The 23,266-nt window shown below is 40.2% G+C and overlaps 1 protein-coding gene across 3 annotated transcripts in view; it reads left to right on the top strand.

Annotated features, from left to right (window-relative positions):
• The window catches only part of Dync1i1 (dynein cytoplasmic 1 intermediate chain 1), a 305,396-nt gene that overhangs the window by 36,450 nt on the left and 245,680 nt on the right, over positions 1-23,266 (top strand). For 2 of the 3 annotated variants that reach the window (XM_052173218.1, XM_052173220.1), the window contains exons 2-4: positions 603-719; positions 11,945-12,059; positions 14,658-14,748. In XM_052173218.1, coding sequence (XP_052029178.1) covers positions 612-719; positions 11,945-12,059; positions 14,658-14,748 — 314 coding nt within the window. In that variant the 5' untranslated portion in view covers positions 603-611. The remainder of the gene's footprint in view (positions 1-602; positions 720-11,944; positions 12,060-14,657; positions 14,749-23,266) is intronic. The other variant, XM_052173221.1, reaches the window with a different exon arrangement.

Raw genomic sequence — 23,266 nt, forward strand, 5'->3', positions numbered from 1 at the left:
AATGTTTATAGAAATAGTGTCATTTGGGAGATGAAATTAAGTGTGACAGATTGGGAGGAGTTTAGAAAAAATATTAGCATGTTGGATCTTCAGCAGCTGTCTTCCTAGAGGCATGCAATGTTAGGCAAAATGAAATTTCTCTAAGCTCCATAGAGGACTGTTATCCATAGAAATCTGAGTGGGGCACACTCTAGGGTTCCTGACAGCCTATTTTCTTTGTGGAGATGAATTGCTCCATTAGCATCTAAACTCGAAGCCATCATGAGGCTTCTCTTTCTCCCTCTCTCCTTTTGTTTATCTGTGAAGAACTTGTACAGAAAACCCATTGCTTCCCTGAAAGTCAGTTAATAATTTTTTTCAACCCAGATGACAACACTGAATTTCTTTAGTCACTTATGGATACATAATAGGAAAAGAATAACACTATGCTACAGCAAAGCTAAGTTCTTTTTTTTTTTTTATTCTTCAACACAGACTAATACAACCTATTATTGCCCCAAAGCCACGTTTGCGAGCTGCATTTCCTTTTGACTGATTTTTGTGAGGATATAAATAATATTACTTAGACAGTCTCTTACTTTCTTTCTCTCCTTTTCTCCAAGGAAGGAAACATGTCTGACAAGAGCGACCTAAAAGCTGAGTTGGAGCGCAAAAAGCAGCGCTTAGCACAGATAAGGGAGGAGAAGAAACGGAAGGAAGAGGAGAGGAAAAAGAAAGAGGTGAGGTTGGAATCGGGTTGCTGTGGGGTAAAAGGATCCCTGGGGTCTGAGGAACAAGTCACCTGGACAAAACAGGACCCCCTTTGGGAATTCTCGAGAAATTTAAATAAAACATGTGAACATATCTACACACTCTGAAGAGGAAGTGCATTTCTACTGGGTAAGTGCTGTCAGGAATTACCTAAGCAGTGGATAGTGGGTGACTCAAAAGTCCCAAGCCAGAGTTCACTCCAGATTTGAGTAGAACTCTGGAAGTAGTCTGGAAGTAGTCTGTGATCCCTCTGCGGGTGGCTGCTCTTTAATTCCCTCAGAGATTTGTTCTCCTAGCCTTATATTGGGAACAATGATTGGTTTATTTTATGCAACATCTAAGATTAGGAATTTCCTTCTTGCTCTCTGCCTGGAGCCTAGGATATAGTTTATACTTGTGTTAGTTTTAAGGGAAAAAATTCTATGTACTAATTTCTGTGGGTTTATTTTTGCAAGAAACTACCAGTGCAATTATTTTAAAAGAGAAAAGAGAAAACAGCGCTAGTGGATTTCAGTTTATTCCTGCACACAATGCATTTCCACTGGTCAATAAAAATCCTTGGCTCGGGGAAGTGGGCCAAGGTAGGAAGGGGGATGGATAGCAAAGAATAGTGTCCGCGGCTATGGCATTGGGGGTTCTAGAGACCTTATGCTGTGGCCCTTCTTCATGTTGACAAACAGCAAGTTCTGGTAAACTCATGGGTCAAAGACACTTAACCCCAAATTCAAAGCCTGTCTGTCCTATGTCTTCTTTCCCCCTCTCAATCCAAGAAATGATTTATTCTTTCATTCTCCAATGTGTTGTGACAGTTTAGAAATGGTGCATTTGATGAACAAAAACCAGATGTCAAAGATATTTGTCAATAGTCTTTTAGAAAGAAATCTTCGTACAGTATGATATCCCTGCATTTAAGAGAAGCCAGAACTTCCCCCACACACAGGATTTTTTTTTCTTTCAGAAAAAGGTATACTTTGGTGCCTCGTGATCTAAATAGATGCCGCTTCATTCTAGAAGTTTAAAAGAGTAAAACAGCAGATTTACAATGTTTATTATTTTCCAACAAAGGAAGGAGTAATTGCAGTTACAGTTGAGCCTTCTGACTTCCCCCACCTCTCCGTGCCTTACACTTTGATTGATGTGATAGTGTGTTTGTCCTTGATATTCTGCATAATGGTTTTCCCTGCAAGATCTTTGCTGTTATGTATGCAGGCTGTGGGTGAAATAGAGGTGAGAACTGACACGGATGGCTCTTCATTTGTACCGGAAGCCCAAAAAAGCATTAGGTAATTATGTTTCCCTTCTCTCAAATGTCAACAGTTACTGTATCTTCAAAGCACCTGCTATTCCTTGCTAATAATGGGTTTCCTTTTAAACTGACATTCTAACATCCAAATTGAATTTCATGGAATTACTATGAAGTATGATGTGATATAAGAAATCTGGTTCCAAATTAGAGTGTCTGTTCCTTCATTTTTGTTTTTTATGTTTTGGGAGAATCGTGGGCCAACAAGCAGATCAAGGCTAGTATTTATTATTATTATTATTATTATTATTATTATTATTATTATTAACTATTGGTACACCAAGCAGTTTTGCAAAGTAAAGTTATCACCTTCTGCCCAGCAAAGATTGCTCCTGGAGCATGGGAGGTAGGTAGTGCTTCTGGCCTCCATATGCCTCTAGAATCCGAGCTACAGAAGGTCTTACTCTTCTTATTCTTTAACGGACAGGGTAGCTCAATATCACAAGGACAATTCCGTGTCCATCACTCTGACTTTCAGTTCCATTCTGAAAGTTCAAATCAGGGCTCAATTTTGGGGGTGCTGGCTCTATCATAATTAAAGCATGCCTTGGCTTTGAATATCCTCTCTGCCCAATCCATCATCCCTCGGGAAGTTCTTTCTTTTGTATCATGTAAGCATCTGTGTTTTATAAAGCTCAACTCTGTCTATTTGGTGAGTGACTATGTCAGGGCCACAGTAACCATGTGAAGCTCCTTCGCTAATTCCACCACGTGGGTCCCAGTGATTGAGTTTGAGACAATCAGGCTACTTACAGAAGGGTTTATTTGGGACTTACATTTTCAGAGAGATAAGAAACTGCCACCACCATGGCAGGTGGGGCGGGAACAGGGCAACAGGAAAAGGTGATAGCTCACAGACTCACAGCTCAAGCAAGAAACAGAAAGCGTGAACTTGGGTTGGTGGAGGCTTCTGAAACCTCAAAGCCCACCTTCAGTGACGTTCTTTAACCAGCAAGACCACATACCCTTATGCCTCCCCGAGCAGTGTCGTCCATTTGAGGCGCAAGTATTGAATCCTGGCAATATGGGTGACATCTCATTAAAACCAATGACCCTGTGGAGCCACCATTCTCTGTTTAAATATCCTTGGCAGACAGTCTGGCTCTGTTTGTTTTGAGCAGCCAGTGTCATCAGACGCTATTAAGCCTGCTGACATTACATGTGGCTCAGAAACTTGGTTCTGCCTTTTACAGAATGGCCTTTAGTGTGGGCCTCTGGGAACTCGTCTTCTTGACAGTTCTGTATAGATTCCAAATGCTAGTAGAGAGAAATGGCTCAGTGACTCCTAATAACTTTTCTTCAAGTTTTTTTTTTTTTTTTGACCAAGTACCTGACAAAGGCCGCTTAAGAAGGGATCAGTTTGGTTCAGTTTAAGGGATAAAGCCAGAGACTGTCCTACCTAGGGATCCATTCCATCTGCCGACACCAAACCTCCACACTATTGCTGATGCCAAGAAGCGCTTGCTGACAGGAGCCTGGTATGGCTGTTCCATGAGAGGTTCTACCAGCACCCGACTAATACAGATTCAGATACGCATAGCCAACCATCAGACTGAGCCTGGGGACCCCAATGGAAGAGTTAGGGGAAGGCTTGAAGGAACTGATGGGGATTGCAACCCCATAGAAAGAATAATACCAGCTAACAGGGCCACCTAGAGCTCCCAAGGACTAAACCGCCAACCAAAGAGTATACATGGAGGAACCCATGGCTCCAGATGCATATGTAGCAGAGGATGGCCTTGTCTGACATAAATGAGTGGGGAGGCCCTTGGTCTTGTCGAGGCTTGATGCCCCAGCGTAAGGGATGCTAAAGCTGTGAGGTGGGCATGGGTGAGTGGGTGGAGGAGCACCCTCATAGAGGCAAAGGGGAGGGAGAAGAGGGGGAATAGGATGAGGATTTGTGGAGGGGTAACTGGGTAGAGGGATATCATTTGAAATGTAAAGGAATAAAATGGTTAATAAAAATAAATAAAATAACATATAGATGCTTTTTTAAAAAAAAAGTTGGGGGGGGGGGGATAAAGCTTTTCCAGATGGGAAAGACATGGTAGCAAATGCTACTTTCCTTGTGGTGACAAGAGCAGAGGACATCTCTCGTTACCCTGTGTCCACAGGTAGGCAGAGAGAGATGAATGGTGGTCCCCCATTTGCATTCTCCTTTTTATTGAGCTTGGAACACCAGCCCATCCTGGGACAGTGCTGCACACAGTCGACACATGTCTTTCTCTCTGGGCACACCCTCACTGACATGGCTGTGCGGCTCTTAGGTGATGATAATGTCCATCCATATGCCAATCAAGATTAACCACCTCAGTGAGAAACAGTTCTTACTGTGCTTCTGAGATCAGCGATGAGGGAGCGAAGAGCCCAGAAAATAGATGCACACAGATCCTTTGATCAGGATGGGATCTTAGAATCTAAGAATGTTATCTTTAATGATTTGCTTATTTTTAAAATGTGTACGTGTCTGTATGTCTGTCTGTGTGTGTGTGTGTAAGTACATTTAGAAGCAGCTTCTTAGAGCCCAGTGGTATAGAATCCACCCCCCAGCCTGAGTTAGAAGTATTTGTGAGCCATTGGATGTGGGTCCTAGAACCCAAATTTGGCAACTCTGAAAACTCAGCTCTCTTAGCTGCTGAACTATCCCTCCAGCCCAGAGGTTTCAGTAGTTTATATATGAAAGGAACTAATTTATTTTGATCTTTTTCAAATGAAGAAATAAGCTCCGTGTACAAAAGACCAGCTCTCCTCTGTCTCTAGCTTTATGGAGGAGCCCGTGGCCACCCTCTTCCTTCTAACTCAGATCCAAGGCATCATTCTGTTCCCTCAGGCTGCTAGGATCTTCAGTATGGAGAAGTGTGACAAAACTCTTTTCTTCCCCTCTTCTTTCTCTCTAAAACCACATTCCAGTAGAAGTAACCTATAGTTTCTGTAGATGATATTCTGGAGACCAAACATATTTCCTGCTTTGGATTTTATTTTTCAAATTTGGAAATGCCTACACAGGCACAAGTTGGACATGTGTTAGGAGACCTAAGTTCATACACAAGAATTCCTCAGAAACACTTTATACACGTAGGCAATAGATATTTTGTACAATGTCTACAGTAACCTTTTTCAAAAACAAAATTTCATGGTATGGCATTCTGTATTCCGGAATCATGTCGACATTCAGAACCTTTGAGATATTGGAATATTGTGCATTTCAGCTTGGGGACGCTCAATCGGTATGTGCACATTCCTCTATGGACTACAGAAATTTACTCTATTTCTCTGACGTCATCCTTCACCTGCTCATTAATTTCACACACCCGCACATCTTTCTCTTTCCATCTGTGATGTTCCTCACTATGGAAAGCTACCTCTGACCCATCTAAATACAGGAATCTACAGGGGTAAGAAATCTATACTGATTTCTATTTTTATTTTGTGTCTAACACATGTTTTCCCACATAGTATATGCTGAACAGAAATAGACATGAAAGCTATTTGAGGCAGGTACTGAAGACGCTGATCTTGGCATTATAATACCATGAGGAGTTCTATTCTGCAAATTGGTGAGGATCTCTGACCTCAAGGTTATGCCGGGTTTGCACCAACTGCCACCATTCCTGACACCTGAGCTAAGATGTTCTGATTTTTATGTTTGTTGAAAGGAATTAGAAATTGGCTTAAGAATTTAAGTTTGACGTTTTATAAACATGGGCCCATATTTTAAATGAAACAAATAGATTCAGAATTAAAAAGGAGCAAAGTGCCCTTTGGTGCGAACCTGGGTGGCTTCCTGTCTACGATGATGGAGAGAGGAGGGAATTAGGGCCACCTGGGTAGATTATCCCCAACAGTGGAGAAAATTACACAGGGAAAACTCACTTTCTGCTCCCTTGGATACCAGTTGATTTCTTGGCTGTGGTGTTAAGGTTGAAATCTGATTTTAAAATAAATATAGTGGCCAGCATTTAAGAGACAGGCCCAATTTCATGAAACCTTGGCTTCAGTTCAGTGAGGTGAGTTGGACGGGGGCCACCCTGAAGTTCTTTTTCATCTGACCTTGGTCTTAGGCTGAATTGCTAGAAACAGGGACAGACTGAGGCTTTCTACCCTGTCTTCACCTGTTCCCTAATGAATGTGGAAGTGTCTTTGAAAAGGGATTGACAACGCTCAACTGACAAATTTTCTTTCTTTGATTATCCTCTCTGGACCTCAGCTGTAATTAGCCTCACAAACAAAAATATCATTTGCTGGGAAAGACAACTTTTGGGTTTTTAATTACTAGTAATGCTAACTCGGTCCACAAGTCATTAAAACAGGACTCCAGTTCATACTGGAGAGAACCATAAGGTTTATCAGTTCATCTCTTGGCTACTAACCTCAGGCTCTTTGAAGAGATTATACTCTGTTTTGTTTAATGCACTGAGTGGTAACTGGCTTGTTTCTGTTAAGCCCTGGTTATCTAACTGCACAGTTCTTCTGGTCAGCTTTGGGCATAGATAACTTTCCTAAGTTTTTGTAAACCTAGGTAAACAGTTGCTCTCAGTATATTCCAGTTTATCGATTTGTTTTTTAAGAATTAAAAAAAAGCCAGAAATAAAGCTTGCAGGATGGCCAGGGGACAAAGCAGTTGACCCTCAAACCAGCTAACCTGAGGACAATCTCTGGAAGCCACCTCGAAACCAAGCTGTGCTAGCCCAGAGCACAAGCCTCAAGAAACTAAGAGAGACCCTGTCTCATTCAGGTCAAAGGAGAAAACTGACTTCCAAAAGTTGTATTCTGACTTCTACACTCAAACTGTATGATATGCAGGCACACGCCCAATCATACACACACACATACACACACACACACACATACACACACAGAGAGAGACAGAGACATACATACATAAAAACAGATAGAGACACAGAGAGACATACACCCTACTAAATACATAAGTAAGTAAGTAAATAAATAAATAAATAAATAAGAAATAAATAATAAAGGTGTGGGCTTGTGAGATGGCTCAGCAGGAATGGGCACTTGCCACAACGCATACTGACCTGAGTTTGAGCCCCAGATTCCACTGGAAGGAGAGAACCAGCTCCTGCAGGTTTCCTCTGACCTCTGCACACACGCCAGGGCACATGCTCACTCCCACTCTGCAGTCCTACCTAAATAAATAAACGTAAAAAGTTCACCTTGTAAAGGAAGACCAAGCGGTCAACGAGTGGAACACACACTTAGTACAGATGAAGTGAACATTTGCGGACACTGTTTTGGCACGATGTGTGCTGTCAATGATGACACATAAGTGTCTTAAAGGAATGACATTGAAAATTAGAATAAATCTCAAACCCCAAACAAGAGCAGTGTCTTTTCACACAGGATGCTTATGGCGGAAAGTTTGGTCCGCCATGCCCAAGTTCACTTAAAAGGGAAAGGCTAGGCAGATGATTTACTCTGTGAAGTCTTCGCTAATACCTATCATTTTCACCGATACTGTCTTCCTGAAATATGCCTTTTGTGGACAGAAATGGCCTTTGTAAGCTCCGAGTTTCTAGACTTCTAAGTATCTGTTTCTCACAGAAGTATTGTGAAGAAAGAGGTCCCTAAATGGAATGTAGTTGAAAGACATTAACCTAAGAAGTATATTCACCTGTGGTTCTATGACCATAAAATAATGCCTGCCACAGTCAGGTATTAATTCATTCATTAAACACATCGACACACGGATGAACACCTTGTGGTTAACAGAACAATTGTGCTGCCCTCAGTAAAACTGAGAGTTTGGTTGAGGCTCAGCTTGGCTCTGAAATACTATGCTACTCCGTGTAGCAATTCTAAGGTGGATTTTACTTTCTTTAGGTTTTGTTTTGTTTTGTTTGTTTGTTTTTTTGAAAACCTGTATTTCAACAGCGGCTGTAACACTTCTATTTTCTTTCATCTCTCCCTCCCCGCCCCATCCTTCTTAACTGTATAAAAAGTGAACATGGTTGGAGATCCTCATCCTATCGTCCTTTCTCTCAGCTCTGTCTTCGCTCCTCGTGTGCACTGACGTTGGAATATGCTTCAGTTGTTCCAATACCGTAATTGGAAAGGAGCGTGCATTTTCGTATCATCGTAGACTGAGACAGAATGGCCTTTTAAGAATGGGGAGTGTTGTGAAAAGGCTGAAATCTTCTAAGACTCTCTTCAGCTCTATTTAGATCCCAAATGACAGTTCTCTCCCTAACACCAGACAGACTGCACAAATGGAAGTATGCTTGAAGGCCAAGATGAATAGAAACAGAAGTGTTGAACCCAGAGCTACGTACAGGTACACACTGGTCTTATAATCAAGTTGGAGGATACTGTCTGGGGCAAAGCAAAACTCCCCTACATTATTTCTGTCTGAGGCACATGGAAATTAATTATGCTCATCAAGGCAATGCACTTGCTAGGATGCCCAATAACAATGAAGAATAAAGGACTTCTACTAATTAATAGGATAGTCGACTTGATAAGCTTCAAGAGAGCTTCGCTTGTACGGGATCATAAAAGTTGTTTGTGAAGTAGATACTAGTATTCTCCTGGTGTAGATTTGGGCAAGTACTCTTAGTTATAATTCCACTTAGAATACCTTTCCTTACCTTCCTTTTAAAAATATTTCAAGGGGCTGGAGAGATGGCTCAGTGGTTAAGAGCACTGACTGCTCTTCTGAAGGTCCTGAGTTCAAACCCCAGCAACCACATGGTGGCTCATAACCATCGGTGACGAGATCTGATGGTCTCTTCTGTAGTGTCTGAAGACAGCTACAGTGTACTTACATATAATAAATCTTTCAAAAAAATATTTCAAGTTATTATTTAAGAATTCCACACAGTGCAATTTTATCATCTCCTCCAAGGCCCATGCTATCTTCTGTTAAACTTATTAACTCATTTTGCTTCCCATATATTTTTGAGTGTGTGGCCATCCACTGAAGCATGGTCCTCATGCCTACATGCCAATACCATACTTTTAAAGAAAACTGATTCTCATCTCCTGATATCTATCAGCTCCCGATAGCTCCTCAGCTAGAGGTGACCTGTCATGCCCTCTTCCAACCAATACTGTGTTTTTCTTTGCCAGAGCTTACCCACAGTATGGGAATGTTGTCATAAGCACTACAAATTCATACTTGAAACTTCTCTGTTGGATCCATAAAACATTACTTCCGTATCTTTATAAGATTTCCAGCCGCTCTTTCTCAATGATCTATTGGCCTTGGAGAAAGGAGTGTATTTGGTGAAAAAAATCTTCAGAAAGCGTAAAGTAGATCTCTCCTATGACGCAGCTCTATCACTCTTGGACATATGTCCCAAAGACTCTATATTCTACTACAGAGATATTTGCTCACTCGTGCTCACTGCTACTCTATTGACAACAGTCAGGAACTCAAAACATCCTTGATGTTTATCAACTGATGAATGCATAATGACATTAGCTACATTTTCACAGTCAGGTTATTCAGCTGTCGAGAAAAAGGAAACGGTGACATCAGGGAAATAGAAGGGGTTGGAGGCAAACAATCATTCTGAAGGAGGTAACTCAGACCCAGTGGCTGTATGCTTGGAGTCTTTGCATATGTGTGCTCCATTTGAGATAACCATGGAGGTCAAGAAATGAGGTATGGGCTATGGGGAGGGGGCAGCTTCACAGGAGGGGAGGCAGGATGCAGTGGTATAATGGGGGAAATAATGAAACCTGAATGGCTCCAAGGAGTAAGGAATCAGAGGGCAGGACAGAGGAAGGAGTAGCAGGAGGGATGAAAGAACAGACACCAAAGTCCCCTGATTTTTATAGCTATCATTTTAGTTTGTCACCATTCTACAAAAAAAAAACAAAATACCAAAAAACAAAACAGAAACTAGGCATAAAATCTGAGTCCCACTCCCATTTGAGTTATGTTTTAGATAATTCATAAGAGGAACTCCTAAACAGAGTTTTGTTTTGTTTTATTTGCACTACGGTTTCTGAGAAAGTATTTTGAGTTAATGTGTTAATGGTTCCTGTGGAAATCTGAATCTAGGTTTTATTTGTTTGTTTTGTTTTGTTTTGTTTCTTTTGTTTCTTTTGTTTGTTTTGTTTGTTTTGTTTTTTGGTTTTTTTTGTTTTGTTTTTTTTTGTTGTTGTTTTTTTTTAGTTTTTTGGATTTGGTTTTTTCGAGACAGGGTTTCTCTGTGTAGCCTTGGCTGTCCTGGAACTCACTCTGTAGACCAGGCTAGCCTCGAATGCAGAAATCCGCCTGCCTCTGCCTCTCAGAGTGCTGGGATTACAGGCGTGTGCCACCACCGCCCGGCAAAGATTTATTTATTTCATGTATATGAGTACACAGTAGTTGTCTTCAGACACACCAGAAGAGGGCATTGGATCCCCATTACAGATGGTTGTGAGCCACCATGTGGTTGCTGGGAATTGAACTCAGGACCTCTGGAAAAACAGTCAGTGCTCTTAACCTCTGAGCCATCTCTCCAGCCCCTTGTTTTGTTTTTTGTTTTGTTTTTTGATTTTAAAGACCCATGGCAATAATGTATCCCCAGGCTTCCACCATAATGAGTTTCTATTACCAATAAAAAGAGTATAATTTATAGTTACCAATTTCTATAAGTAGCATTAGTTTTTACTTTTCAGCTAGATTCCAGAAATTTCTATGTCTGTAATATAGGTATTACTAAGAGGTACAGAGCAGGAACCAGTGTCCCAGAAGGAACATAGAGGCCAAAACAGACAAGATTTACTTTTAAAACAGCTCCATTCAGAAATAGTTTTGCCTTGTTGGGTCCTTCCAAAACCCTGAGAGAAAGTTTCTCATTTTATTTTTTTTTTATTCAATATATGCTTTATTTACATTTCAAGTGATTTTCCCTTTCCTGGATCCCTCCTCCCCAAAAGTCCCATAAGCCCTCTTCCCTCCCCCATCCCCCATCCACCCCTTCCCACTTCCCTGTCCTGGTATTCCTGATACTGCTGCACTGAGCTTTTCCAGGACCAGGAGCCACTCCTTCCTTCTTCTTGGGCATCATTTGATATGTGCATTGTATCTTGGGTATTCCAAGCTTCTAGGCTAATATCCATTTATCAGTGAGTATATACCATGAGTGTTCTTTTGAGACTGGGCTACCTCACTTAGGATGATGTTCTTCAGTTCCATCCATTTGTCTAAGAATTTCATGAATTCATTGTTTCTAATGGCTGAATAGTACTCCATTGTGTATATATACACATTTTCTGTATCCATTCCTCCGTTGAGGGACACCTGGGTTCTTTCCAGCTTCTGGCTATTATAAATAGGGCTGCTATGAACATAGTGGAGCATGTATCCTTATTACATGCTGGGGAATCCTCTGGGTATATGCCCAGGAGTCGTATAGCAGGGTCCTCTGGAAGTGAGGTGCCCAGTTTTCTGAGGAACTGCCAGACTGATTTCCAGAGTGGTTGTACCAATTTGCAACCCCCACCAGCAGTGGAGGGGTGTTCCTCTTTCTCCACATCCATGTCAGCTCCTGTTTTCTCCTGACTTTTTGATCTTACCCATTCTGACTGGTGTGAGGTTATTGCATTTTATTCGTTTTGTGTTTTGTGTGGCACGCAAGAGGTTCAAAGAACTCAAACTTGGGGAGTCAGACTTGGACGCAGGTGCCGTTACGTGCCTCTTACCAGTCTGGAAAACTTTCATACATGTCGTGTGGTAGATGTCGGTGGAAAGCCCTCAACCAAAAGAGAGAGCCCCTGTCAGTTATTAACGGAGCTGCTAGAGTGATTTTCATCCTCCACACATAATTATATCTATGGAGCGTCTCCTGGTCTTTGCTCTAGGTGTTTTCCACTTCGTCGAAGAAAATAGTAACCCTCAGTTATGTCACTAACTTTCCTTGCTGATATCAAATCTTTTAGGCAGATATGCAGCAGAAGAAAGAGCCCGTTCAAGATGACTCTGATCTGGATCGCAAACGACGGGAGACGGAAGCTTTGCTTCAGAGCATTGGCATATCACCGGAGCCCCCTCTAGGTACTTCCCCAAGCTTGCGTTTCTACTCCTCTTGCGTAGATACACCATATCCAGCATTACTCTGCTTTTAAGTGTTAGCTTTATTGTTGTTTTCTATGCTTAAAAAAAAATCTAGGGCTCACTGTCCTCATTGCATGTACCTGTTAGAACTGAGAGGCATGGGAGGAGGTGGCAGTGGAGCATACAGTCACCAGCAGTTGCTAATGTCACACTGGTTGATTATATGCTCATAATCTTCCCTTGTGTCACTAGTAGATTCTTTTATATTGTTGAGTGAGTATGTAGAAAACATCTTGGGATTTTTTTTTAAGCATCAAATTGCTTGTTGCCTCTGTTGGTGAACCCCAACCTCTCTTTGCCTATACAGATAATGTTAATCTGGTTATGAATACAATGAACACTACAGACATAGAATTTATTCCATGACGAAGATAGATGTCCAGTGGGAAATTTGTTTACATTCATTTGGCTCGTGTGTATATTGATTTCATTGTTAGTTGACATTTCCACTGCAACAGTTCCTCTTCCAACTCATTCATTTCTAGTTGATTGTCCATGAACCCTTTTGTCATGGAGGTCCGGGTATAGATCAATTTTTATTTTATTTGTTAAAGGTAGTTTGCATGAGCTTATTTTGCCACTATCTTGTGTGTCCTTCATGGGTTGATTTATTTTTTCTTTTCCTTATTTATCTTCCATACATCTAAAAATAATCTGAAGGTGTCTGTAAAACTACATAATATCCAATACATTAAAAATAAGACCACTTAAATTCTGCATAGGAATAAATATTATATCAGTGCCATTTAAATGTTTCATCTTTTAATTCTATTCTTGGATTCCATATTAAAATAAATTTCCCTTTATTCTTATAAATACTTAAATTAAGAAAGAAATTACCTATGTGAAGTAATCAATATAAGCAAGAAAAAGAATATATCCAACTTTATTGGTAAATATTATTTAGTGTATAACCATAAAACTAAAGTCCTACTAAAAACCATAACAGTGTATCTCAATTGCTTGTAAAAAAAAAAAAAAAGCATGTGTCTATTGCTATAATGAGCCCTCATAAAATTAGATTTTGTTTAACTTCTTATTATGCAAGGTGTAATCTACAGGGGATTTGGCTGGTGGATTTTCTTTGAGAAGTTGGCAAACCTCTTTGTACTTAGCTGACATGTGATGTAAATTAGACATCTATCGATCAATTATATTTTGGCTTCATAGCAGTCTGAAATGTTGTAGTTGCTATGTCAACACTGGTTAAACCCAGTAGAGGTATATCCAATCATCCCTTACCCTGCATAAAGCTGGTGATTAAATTTTAAAAACAAAATACTTGAGTATGCCCATTCTGCAACTACCTTCCATGCTACCCATTAATCCATTCCAAATTTATCATCTCCCCAACTTTCCCTCTGCCTTAGCATGCAGGGTAATCAGATAATTAATTGAAGAGCCACAAAGAAATGCCCAGTTCCTTGGCAATTCTATCACTGTGGTACAGAATTTGAGGGGAGAGACAATAAAAACCTGTTAAACCTTTACCCTATTAAATAAATAAAAGAAAATGTACATGACTGAAAGCAAATGGGATTCTATGTTCACGTATCGAAGCTTCTCTCTGCGCATGGCTTCCTTGGGATGTGTGATGAATCCCCTGAATTGCCTGGCCTGGAGCCTTTATGCCTATTTGGTGCAGCAAGTGGCTGATGGACATTTGACTTAGATGTGGAGGCTGCAGAAAGAAAACACACTTCTGCTTTCTTTGTTTTGTTTTGTTTTCCCTTTATTGTCCCTGCTCAGATGGTCAGCTGACCTGCATCTCTGAGCATCGCTCTTCCTCCCACCCCCATGGTGACAGTTCACTTCTGTTCTTATGTCAGCATCTGCAAGGGCTGCCAGGGACAAAGGAAAACAAGTCCCAAGTGAAGTAGAAAGTAGGGTGGGATGAAACCATTCATTAAATGTAAAAATAAAGCAGGCTGGCATTTTCCTTTGTTTTGAAAGAGATTTTTAAATTACCAGGTTCAACATTTCCCCTTCCCTCTGTCACATAGTCTTAGCACAGAGTTGTTTACCCACCATGAACCCATACGTTTCTCTCCAAATTAGACACTCAACAGATCTCTCACCACTTTTGAGCATTTAAAATTATTTAGGCTCTTCCAATTTCATGGAGTTTAAAGTTTTATAGACACCTCGTCTTTTAAATAGGTCACATCTATACTAACAAAATAAAGTGAAGAATTAGAATAAGCTGGATAGTTCCTACCTACCGAAGAAAGGTGGGTTGAACTATCTGGATAGCTATTGTGGTTCTCCATTTTACTTCGTTAGGTGGACATGGCCTTGGACTCCCCAAGTTAATTCTGTCTAAATTCATTTCAGACTTTCATTTTTCCAAAATATGAAAAATTCACTTGACTTTCTTCCTTTTCTTTCCTTTTTTTTTTCTTTATCCCATTTCTGTCTCTCCTGGCCATACAACCACTTTAATTTGGGCCCGTCTGTTTTGATTTGTCTGACACTGCTCTTCCCCAGTGCAGCCGCTGCATTTTTTAACATGGGATACCTGTTATTTTCATTATTTAGTCCCAACCCCTATGTCTCCCTCTTCGAAATCAGTGAGCACTCCCAGTGAAGCTGGAAGCCAAGACTCGGGCGATCTGGGGCCATTAACAAGGTAAGAATTGTCCTTCTTAAAGGCCATGGTGGTGTGTCAGTGTCGCAAGACAACACTGTTGAAATGCCTTCAGATGTGCATGCACCTGTTAAATCCTCCCCCATGCTTAATCCATGCTGAGATGCAATATTTAGTGACAGGTTGGTTCTTGTGACCCCTGGACATAACAATAGCATCCTTCTTTGGGTTGGCTCCTAAAGACCATGCACCGTCATTAGTCAACATTCCCATCAGCTTAGGCCAAAGAGAAAGAGGGAAGAACCAAAGTTCCAACGAACATATGCTTGGCTTTTCATTGTTCAGTTTGACTTGGTTTCTAACCCTACTCTTCATTTCTGAAGCTTCTAATTTATTTTCAAGAACTGACAACTGGGCAAACTCATTCGTCCAAGCTTTGTTTCTATTGTGAATTTTAGCAGGTGTTGACTGCCATTACTGAGGGAGTCAGCAACCAGATTTTTACTATACTCTGTGTGTTCAGAGGCTTCAGAGACAAGATGTGGGCATGCTCTGATTGGAGCACTTGAGGGATCTCTGAAAAGGAGAGGGTGGAGAGAAGAAAGACGCTAAGCTAGAGTTATGTCTCTGTTGAGATCGGGTCCTACGTCACTTGTGTCCCTTGGGATTCCCATATGCAGATGTGACCATGGTGATGATGTGTGTGAATGTGGAGTGGAGACTTGTAGGACCCTTTCAGTCAGCACTGCACTGTTCAGACGGCAGCTGGTCTTCCCCCGAGTTCCAGGAGTTTGAGCTCTGTAGCCACATGGACTCAATTTGTGGACGTCTCCCAGGTTTTCACAGGAAGCTAGGAATTACTTTCAATAAAAGAAGACATGAGCCTGTGCCCTGTGGCTGACAGCATGTGACCACCTTCTGATTCTTAATATGTGGCATTGTAAAATATTTGAATAACGCTTCTAATAAAGGAAGCAGGCACCCACTACACTGCACTCAAGACAAGCAAGCCTTTGGTTGTCAATGTACCTTTCAGTCTTTCACTCCCCACGGATCTTTCTAACTACCATAAGCTTTACTAAGAGAGATATGCAAAATTTTGTACTTTTATTTTTCCAAACAACCCATTTTCATATGCATTTTCTTCTTGAATTATACACTATTTCCCTAGAGACCAAGGCAATTTGTTTGGGAAAACTTTGACTAAGCAGAAACATTCAAAAGGCTGAGGCAGGAGGATCATGAATTCAAAGCCTGCTCTCTCTCTCTCTCTCTCTCTCTCTCTCTCTCTCTCTCTCTCTCTGTCTCTCTCTCTCTCTCTCTCACACACACACACACACATAGATACACACACATACATACACACACACACACACACACACACACAACAGGAAATACTCTGAAAACCATATAGACCTGCCCTGAGTTATACATTTGTATTTTCCTTTAGTAAGATCAGAAGTCCCTCGGGAGCACGTACTGAGTGGTGAGCTCAGACAAGAGCACCCTGTTTTCAGCAGGCCTCTGGAAGCAGTGGCACTGCGTTTGGTTTAAGAAGAATGGAAGACTTGTATGGGGGCAAAGCTGGTTATTTTAGCAAATTGCCCTTGTGATTTGGGGCAGCATATGTCTACTGTCATCTATTGCTTTGAATGTTTCAGAAGATCTTTGATGGGGTGACAGTAATAACTACATAGTTGGATAGGATTTAGCATTTATTCGAGAGCTGACATAATGCGGTCACATTTCTGGGGCTCCAGTGGCCTCTCCTTAAGACACTTGACTGTTTCTATACAAAGATGTGGCTGTGTCACTTTGCTCAGCTTTGAAGACTGCAAGTTGGCTGCATGAAATTCTATAACTGACTGCATAGATGATGAAGTCTCTTTGAAACCTTATTGCCCTGTGCTAAAAAAATTGACCTGTGCTGTCACCATCCTGGGGACAGTAGCAAGTACTGCTTCTCACAAGGCCCTTCTTTCCTTTCACCTTCTTAAAGGTGTGTGTGTGTGTATGTGTGTGTGTGTGTTTCATGTTTAAACCTAGTGAATTGCTTTAAAGGAAAGAGGCAGTTCCTTTTTGCCAGAGTCAAACTCTAGCGAGTTTCACTACTTTGTAGCCAAGTTTTGAAGGGAGTGTGTAGCTAAGAGCCAGAGAGCAAATCCCTGCAAAAGTCCACTTTCATTGTTACAAAAGAATTCAAGAAAATTGACAGTAAAAAATTCATTTCCAAAAACAAAACAATAAACAGTCAACACTACAACAACAACAACAACAAAAACTAGTATGAAGTCTATAGAATGAATTAGGAATATCTTAGGACACATTTGTCTTGTTTTGAATGTAAATTTCCAGACAGAAGTATGCTTTTGCTGTAGTAAAGTAGGCAAATGTTGCAGTATAGGAGAATATCCTCTTCCAGACGTTAGAATTCAATTTTTAATGTTTCTCCCTCATGTAGAAGTGACATTTTTGAAAAGTTACCATAGTTTTTAACACCTCCCAGTACCGCACACAGCCTGGGAAGGTGCTGACACCCCTGCATGCAGAAGTTTGCCTATTTGCTTAGAATACAAAATCTTTTAAAAGATGCAGGAATCCAGTTAGTACATCTGTTCGCAGCTCAAGGTGCACATAAATTCTGCTATTCCTTTGCCAGGATTTGAAGCTCAAACTGAAAATGTCTCCCAAGAGCCAGAAGAAAATTGCCGTACTTCATATCCCGCAATAAATACTGAATTGTAAATAGAAAAGTTTATCAAAGTCTCATTTTATTCATTCTGAGAGCAAAAATGTTTTAACTAAAAATACAAAATAATTCCCAATTATACCGATATGAATTAAATATTTTTAGACTTCAAGTGCTATAATTCATTTTATAATTTCTGATTTTGTTTTTATAATCCATGTCTCATTCGCATCTTCTACTTGGGATGTTTTCCTCCTTCTTTTGATTGATTTCAGAATAATCAATTATTTCTAAGTTAATAATATTGGGCAAATAACAGGCTCTTAGAATTGAAAATAAGTTATATTAATAAAGCAGTTGAAAGGGTAATTTTACTTATAAACATAGATATCGTTTTTTTAAATAAAAACCTTAATCTATACAACTAGAATATCACACCGTGCACAGAGGATGCTATGTGTTTGAAATGATTGATTGATAATTATTGGTAAAAAAAAATGCAAGAGTTGCTAATGTATAAAAAAATCAAAGGGGGGGGGCACAGGTATTACAGCACATAGAGAGGATGCTTTAAGAATCCAGACCCCTAGTCATAGGCTTAAGCCTAAGCAGTTTGCTCTGGATGATAAAAAATATTAATCTGAACCCTTTAAAACGTCCTCTATGCACTGCAGTTGAATAGAAGGTACTTCTCAGACCTTGAGAATGACTTCTGTTTATTCAACTTTGTGTCTTCCTTGAGAAATAATAGTTCTTTGAAAATGAGAACTGAATTTGAAGTTGACTCCATGAGGTAAGCATTTTGGGGATGATTTTGACTTGATGAGTCCATCACCTCATTTTTCTGGATCAACGTCATCACTGAGGCATGGTGAGCACTGGCCATTTTTTTTCAAGTTCACACAGAACAAACATAGTTGGAGTTCTTGTTTTGTCCCAGACTGATTTCCGTGAGCTTTCATAAGCTATGTCTGTATCTCACATTATCTCAGAGAACTCATATAAAGGCCTCCGAAGACCGTGCTGAAAATGAAGCAATCGAATCCTGGAAAAGAACTGGGAAGCACCATGACATAGTAACTGTGGATTTTAGATATTGTTGTTGTAATGATATGCTGGTTTTATATTTAGATATCTTACAAGCGGGAAGAGATTTTATTCAATTCTTCTCATGGAGGATGTATATGTCATTATCAGATTTGACATTTGCATTTATCTTCTTCCAAGTAACTGCATAAACATTTTTGAACACCAGGCCGAGGCTATATTTAAAGTCTTTGTCACTAGAGTTACCCAAGCCGTGTGCATGCGCCCTCGGGTAATGAAACAGAGATGAATCTATGTGCATGTATCTTCTGCCCATATTGATTCTTTTCTTTTACGTGGTTGGCTCATAAAGGACTCCATACTTACCCTCTTTCCCTGTTTTGGTGTGGGAATCTTTTCAATCTCAAAAAACTACAGCCAAACTAGCGTATGTGCTGCCCTGAAAAATATGCAAGGTCTATTGATCTCATAATTGAGGTTCACCAGGACCTCAAGTCCGAATCACAGTAGAATTTTTTAAAGTGATTCCACATGTAACAACCTCACAAGGTAATTGCAGAGTGTCTGGTCGCCTCTTATAACAATGCCAGTGTTTTCTGGCACACAGACCAAATAGTCAACATAGCCAGAAAAGAGGATCTCTGAGGTTTGTTTTTCATAAATGGAGTGCAGAATGATAATAACAGTAATTACCACTTTGTTGGGGTTTTTTTGGTTTGTTTGTTTGTTCATTGACTGTCTATAGTCTTAACATCAAGTTCTATTTTCAAAAAATAGGAATATTCTATCCCATCATAATTTTATTATAACATTTCATTTTTGTTTTTATTTATTTATCTCTGTATGTTTGTGTGTGTGTGTGTACACATGTGTGTGTACATGGGTGTGTTCTCATTGGTACTTAACACTTAAGCATGTGCATGTGAGTGTGAATGTGTGTAGGGAGGCCACAAGTTAATGTTAGGTTTCCTCTGCAATTGCTTTCCATCTCACTGCTTGAGACAAGGTCCATTACTGAACCTGAGCTCACCAATTCTGAAGGCTGGCTGGTCAGTGAGATGCCGTGATCCACCCGTCTCTGTGCCTCACCCCAACCACTGTTTGCAGACATGTGTAGCACATCTGGTTTTTATGGATTGCTGGGAATCTGAACTCTGTACCTAAAGTTTATGTGTCAGGAAACTTCTGACTGAGCCATCCCTCCAGCTATCTTATATTTTATTTTCAGTAATCACCATTGAAATATTGCCTGTGCATGTAATGTAATTATAAAACATAAACAAGTCAAAATAAGAACATTAAACATAATTGTCCTACCAGCAGCAATGAGCACCATACTGTATATTATTTCATATAATATCTATGGCATCTTATATACAATTTTATAAAAAAAATCAATAGCACCTGTATGTGTTATTTTTATAGTCAACTATCTTTACTTTTCTATTTCAACTTTTATCTTTACTCTAATATCAACATGATCTTCTAATTTCCTTAATTGCCCCAATATAAATACTCTAAAATACTTGGAATGGATGCCCGCCCTCCCATTTATCAGTACTGTTGTTTCAAAAAGTTCGAGCACTTTAACACTTAAGGAGACTTTCACAGAACGCTGTTAGTCCACTGGATGTCAGAGAAACTAAAGACACTGGTTTGAAGCTGACTAAATGTCGGTCTTATTGGGAGCATGAGAGAGCAGTCATCGGACTTCCATTCCTAGCTCCCAGGACTGACAACTCACAACTACTTGTAACTCTAGCTGCACAAGATCTAATGCCTTATTCTGACCTCTGAGGGCACCTGCATTCACATATTCATGTGCACATATAGGCACACACACACACACACACACACACACACAAACACACACACACACACACACAATTAAAACTAATAAAACATAAGCTGTTTTAAAAGTCACTCTCTTTGGCAGCTGAGATTATGATCTAGGACTTGTCGTCTCCTCTTGTAGCACATTAATTGATAAATTGAAATGCTGACCTCCTGCGGCTCTATCTTCAGGCAGACTGCACTGTGCCTCTAATATGGCACTACTCACAAACCAAGCATCTGTTTTGGCAGCGGATGCTGTGCCTCCTTCCAGAGAAACCACTTGCTTGGCAGTAGGTTCTGTGTAAGATTGGAGGGAACATGTCCTTGTGCGAGGCTGGAAATTCTTCATTTCATTTTGAGTTCAGCTCAAAGGGGCATCCCAGTGGCTTTCTATGGCCTCAGGGACACTGTGTATGAAGGCTTGGGTGCTAGGGAGAAGAGTCTGACAGAAAATAAAGAGGGAGGCTTTCGAAGAGGATCTGATAGAAGCATATATTGCAATGCACCAATTTTGTTCTAAGAAAAAATAATTTATAAGAAAATAATAAAAAATAAGAAAATCCTTATCTCCATCATTGCCAGTCCCAAATAAGGAAATAATTGGAACTGAGAGATGAAACATTAACTCATTATCTAAATACCAGCCTTACTTAACATCGTTTTAATGAATGTGACAGATTGATAGGATGGATTTTAAAATGCCCCTAATTATTTAGTGTTTTGCTTTTAGAAATGGCATTTAAAAAATTATGTATCTGAGTAAGACATTAACTTAAGATTTATGCTAGGCACTATATTTGTGTTAGCCTAAATTCTTTTCCTCATCTGATTTGGAGCTAGTGACATGTGACCCCAGAGTTCAGAACAATTCTGATACGCAGGGGGACACTGGGTCCTGCCCTTGACCTGTTTCTCCATCTTGGCGAGAACAGGAAGTTCATGGGAACCTAGGTTCCTGTTGCAAGGACTCATTAAAACTTCTTAGGGCCCAGAAGATGAGGACTTCTTGGTGATCCTCAGAACAAAACAGCAACATAATCAACACTTTAATGATTGCTTTTTCTCCTTCAATGTGGAAATGGGTCTGAAATACCTACTGAGGGCATATACCTGGCATCAGGACATACATAATTGAGTTATTTAACATGTTGGATCACACACATATACACACAGATATACATACATACACAGACACATAGACATGAAGGTAGAAGGATGACTAGCTATGAAGAGGAAGGAAATTATCAGGAGTGAGAGGGGGATAAGAGAGGGTAATGGAGGTAAATATAATCAAAATTCATATATATATATATATTTGCTCTCAAATATGTGTATTTATAGACATGAACAATAATGGCATAAATCACTGTAAGAGATTTGTAATATATTGGGAGAGGTGATCTGAATTCATTTTTATTGTCCATAGTGATGCATTAGATGCTTAGGAAATATTTATCTGTGTATGTGTCAGTATCATACACAAATCTGGATGAGATTGGCGGAGGATAAATGCAGGTGTTGAGATGAAGGGCCAGATAAAGGCAAGGCATCTGTGGCCCAGGGAGGAACAAGCAGACTGGGCAGGTTGAGTTGATTGAGGGTGGATGCTACTTTGGAAAAAAAACCTGGGCATTGTTATAGGAACTAAAGCAAAGAGTGATGGTTGCCTTTCAGAAATAAGAAAGGAATCCAGTTTCTGAGCTCAGAGCAAGAGTATTTAGTCCCGCTTTAAAAAAAAAAAAAACCAAAACAAAACAAAAAATACTGACACTAACAGGGCCACTCCTAATGTCAACTGGATTGATTATTTACCAAGAGAATCATTCAATAAGCAGTCAAGGTACCTCTCTAACTCACACCTTATAGAGATACAGATTATTTTGGAATGGTCTTACTGTATTTTAAGCTGAGCCTTCCTGAATGTTTTAGAGAGGTTGCATTTGGAGGAAGGCATTCAGATACATAAGATGTAGACTAGGAATTAAACAGAAGATTAATATCAAACTCTAGGAGACAAGTTTAGATCACTAGTTCCCATCCCTGCCTCTTGTCACTCAAGGCACATAGTAGCAGCTTGTTACTAACCTAGGGCACAATGGATCTGAGATGAGTCCTGGGATGTGGCATTTTTATAGCTTTCAAGGTCTAAACATTCATATGGGGAAAGAGAAAAGCTGAAAGTCTACATTCGGGCTGTGGGGATCGATAAAGAACGGAACGACAGATGAGGTATGAAAGAGTAGGTTTGCGGACAGACATGACCAAAGCACATTTGCAAAGGTGGAATTTGGAGTTTAGCAGTGATAAGGATGTGGGGTTCAGCCACTGACAGCAGCTTAAGGTAAAGCACAGACATGAGAAGGGATGGCATAACCCTGACAAGGCAGCATGTCTCAATACAGGATGAGAAGAGGAGAGATTGAAGATGAGAAACAGACAGTGAGCGTGGGAATTGATAACACAGAAATGCTCACTGTAGTCATCGCCATCCGCATCTTCTTTTCCTTTCTCTACGACAACAGTTTATGACCCAGTCTTCCTTACAGACTGAGTTTCATGAAATAAAACCTGTCCACGGGGCAATTCAGGTGTGATTCCTTGTGTCTACTAAGGTATTGCTTTAAGGACTATACTGAGTTAAATGTCAACAGCAGTGTGGCAGTGGCTCAGCTGTCCTGAGTGTTAGCATCATTACTGTTCTTAGCCATTGTTTTCCAAATACTTATTGGACATTTTCTTATTCGTCAACACCCAGAAAGGGTCTGAGCAGAGATGCTTGCTGGGAAAAATGTTTAAGGCTCTCAACTCTGCAGTGTAATAAAGATGGAAAAAGCAGATACACGACCATGCATGGTGAGAAGTGCACAGGAAGCAATTACTCCCCAGAGGGCCATGCATATGCAATCGGGATAGCATGTCTTTTCCATTTAAGATATACTTCCAACAGATGTCCAAGTATTTTTTTTTTTAATGTTAACCTCTCTGACA

Source organism: Apodemus sylvaticus, chromosome 2 (assembly GCF_947179515.1).
Source record: "Apodemus sylvaticus chromosome 2, mApoSyl1.1, whole genome shotgun sequence".
Classification (NCBI taxonomy): Eukaryota; Metazoa; Chordata; class Mammalia; order Rodentia; family Muridae; genus Apodemus; species Apodemus sylvaticus.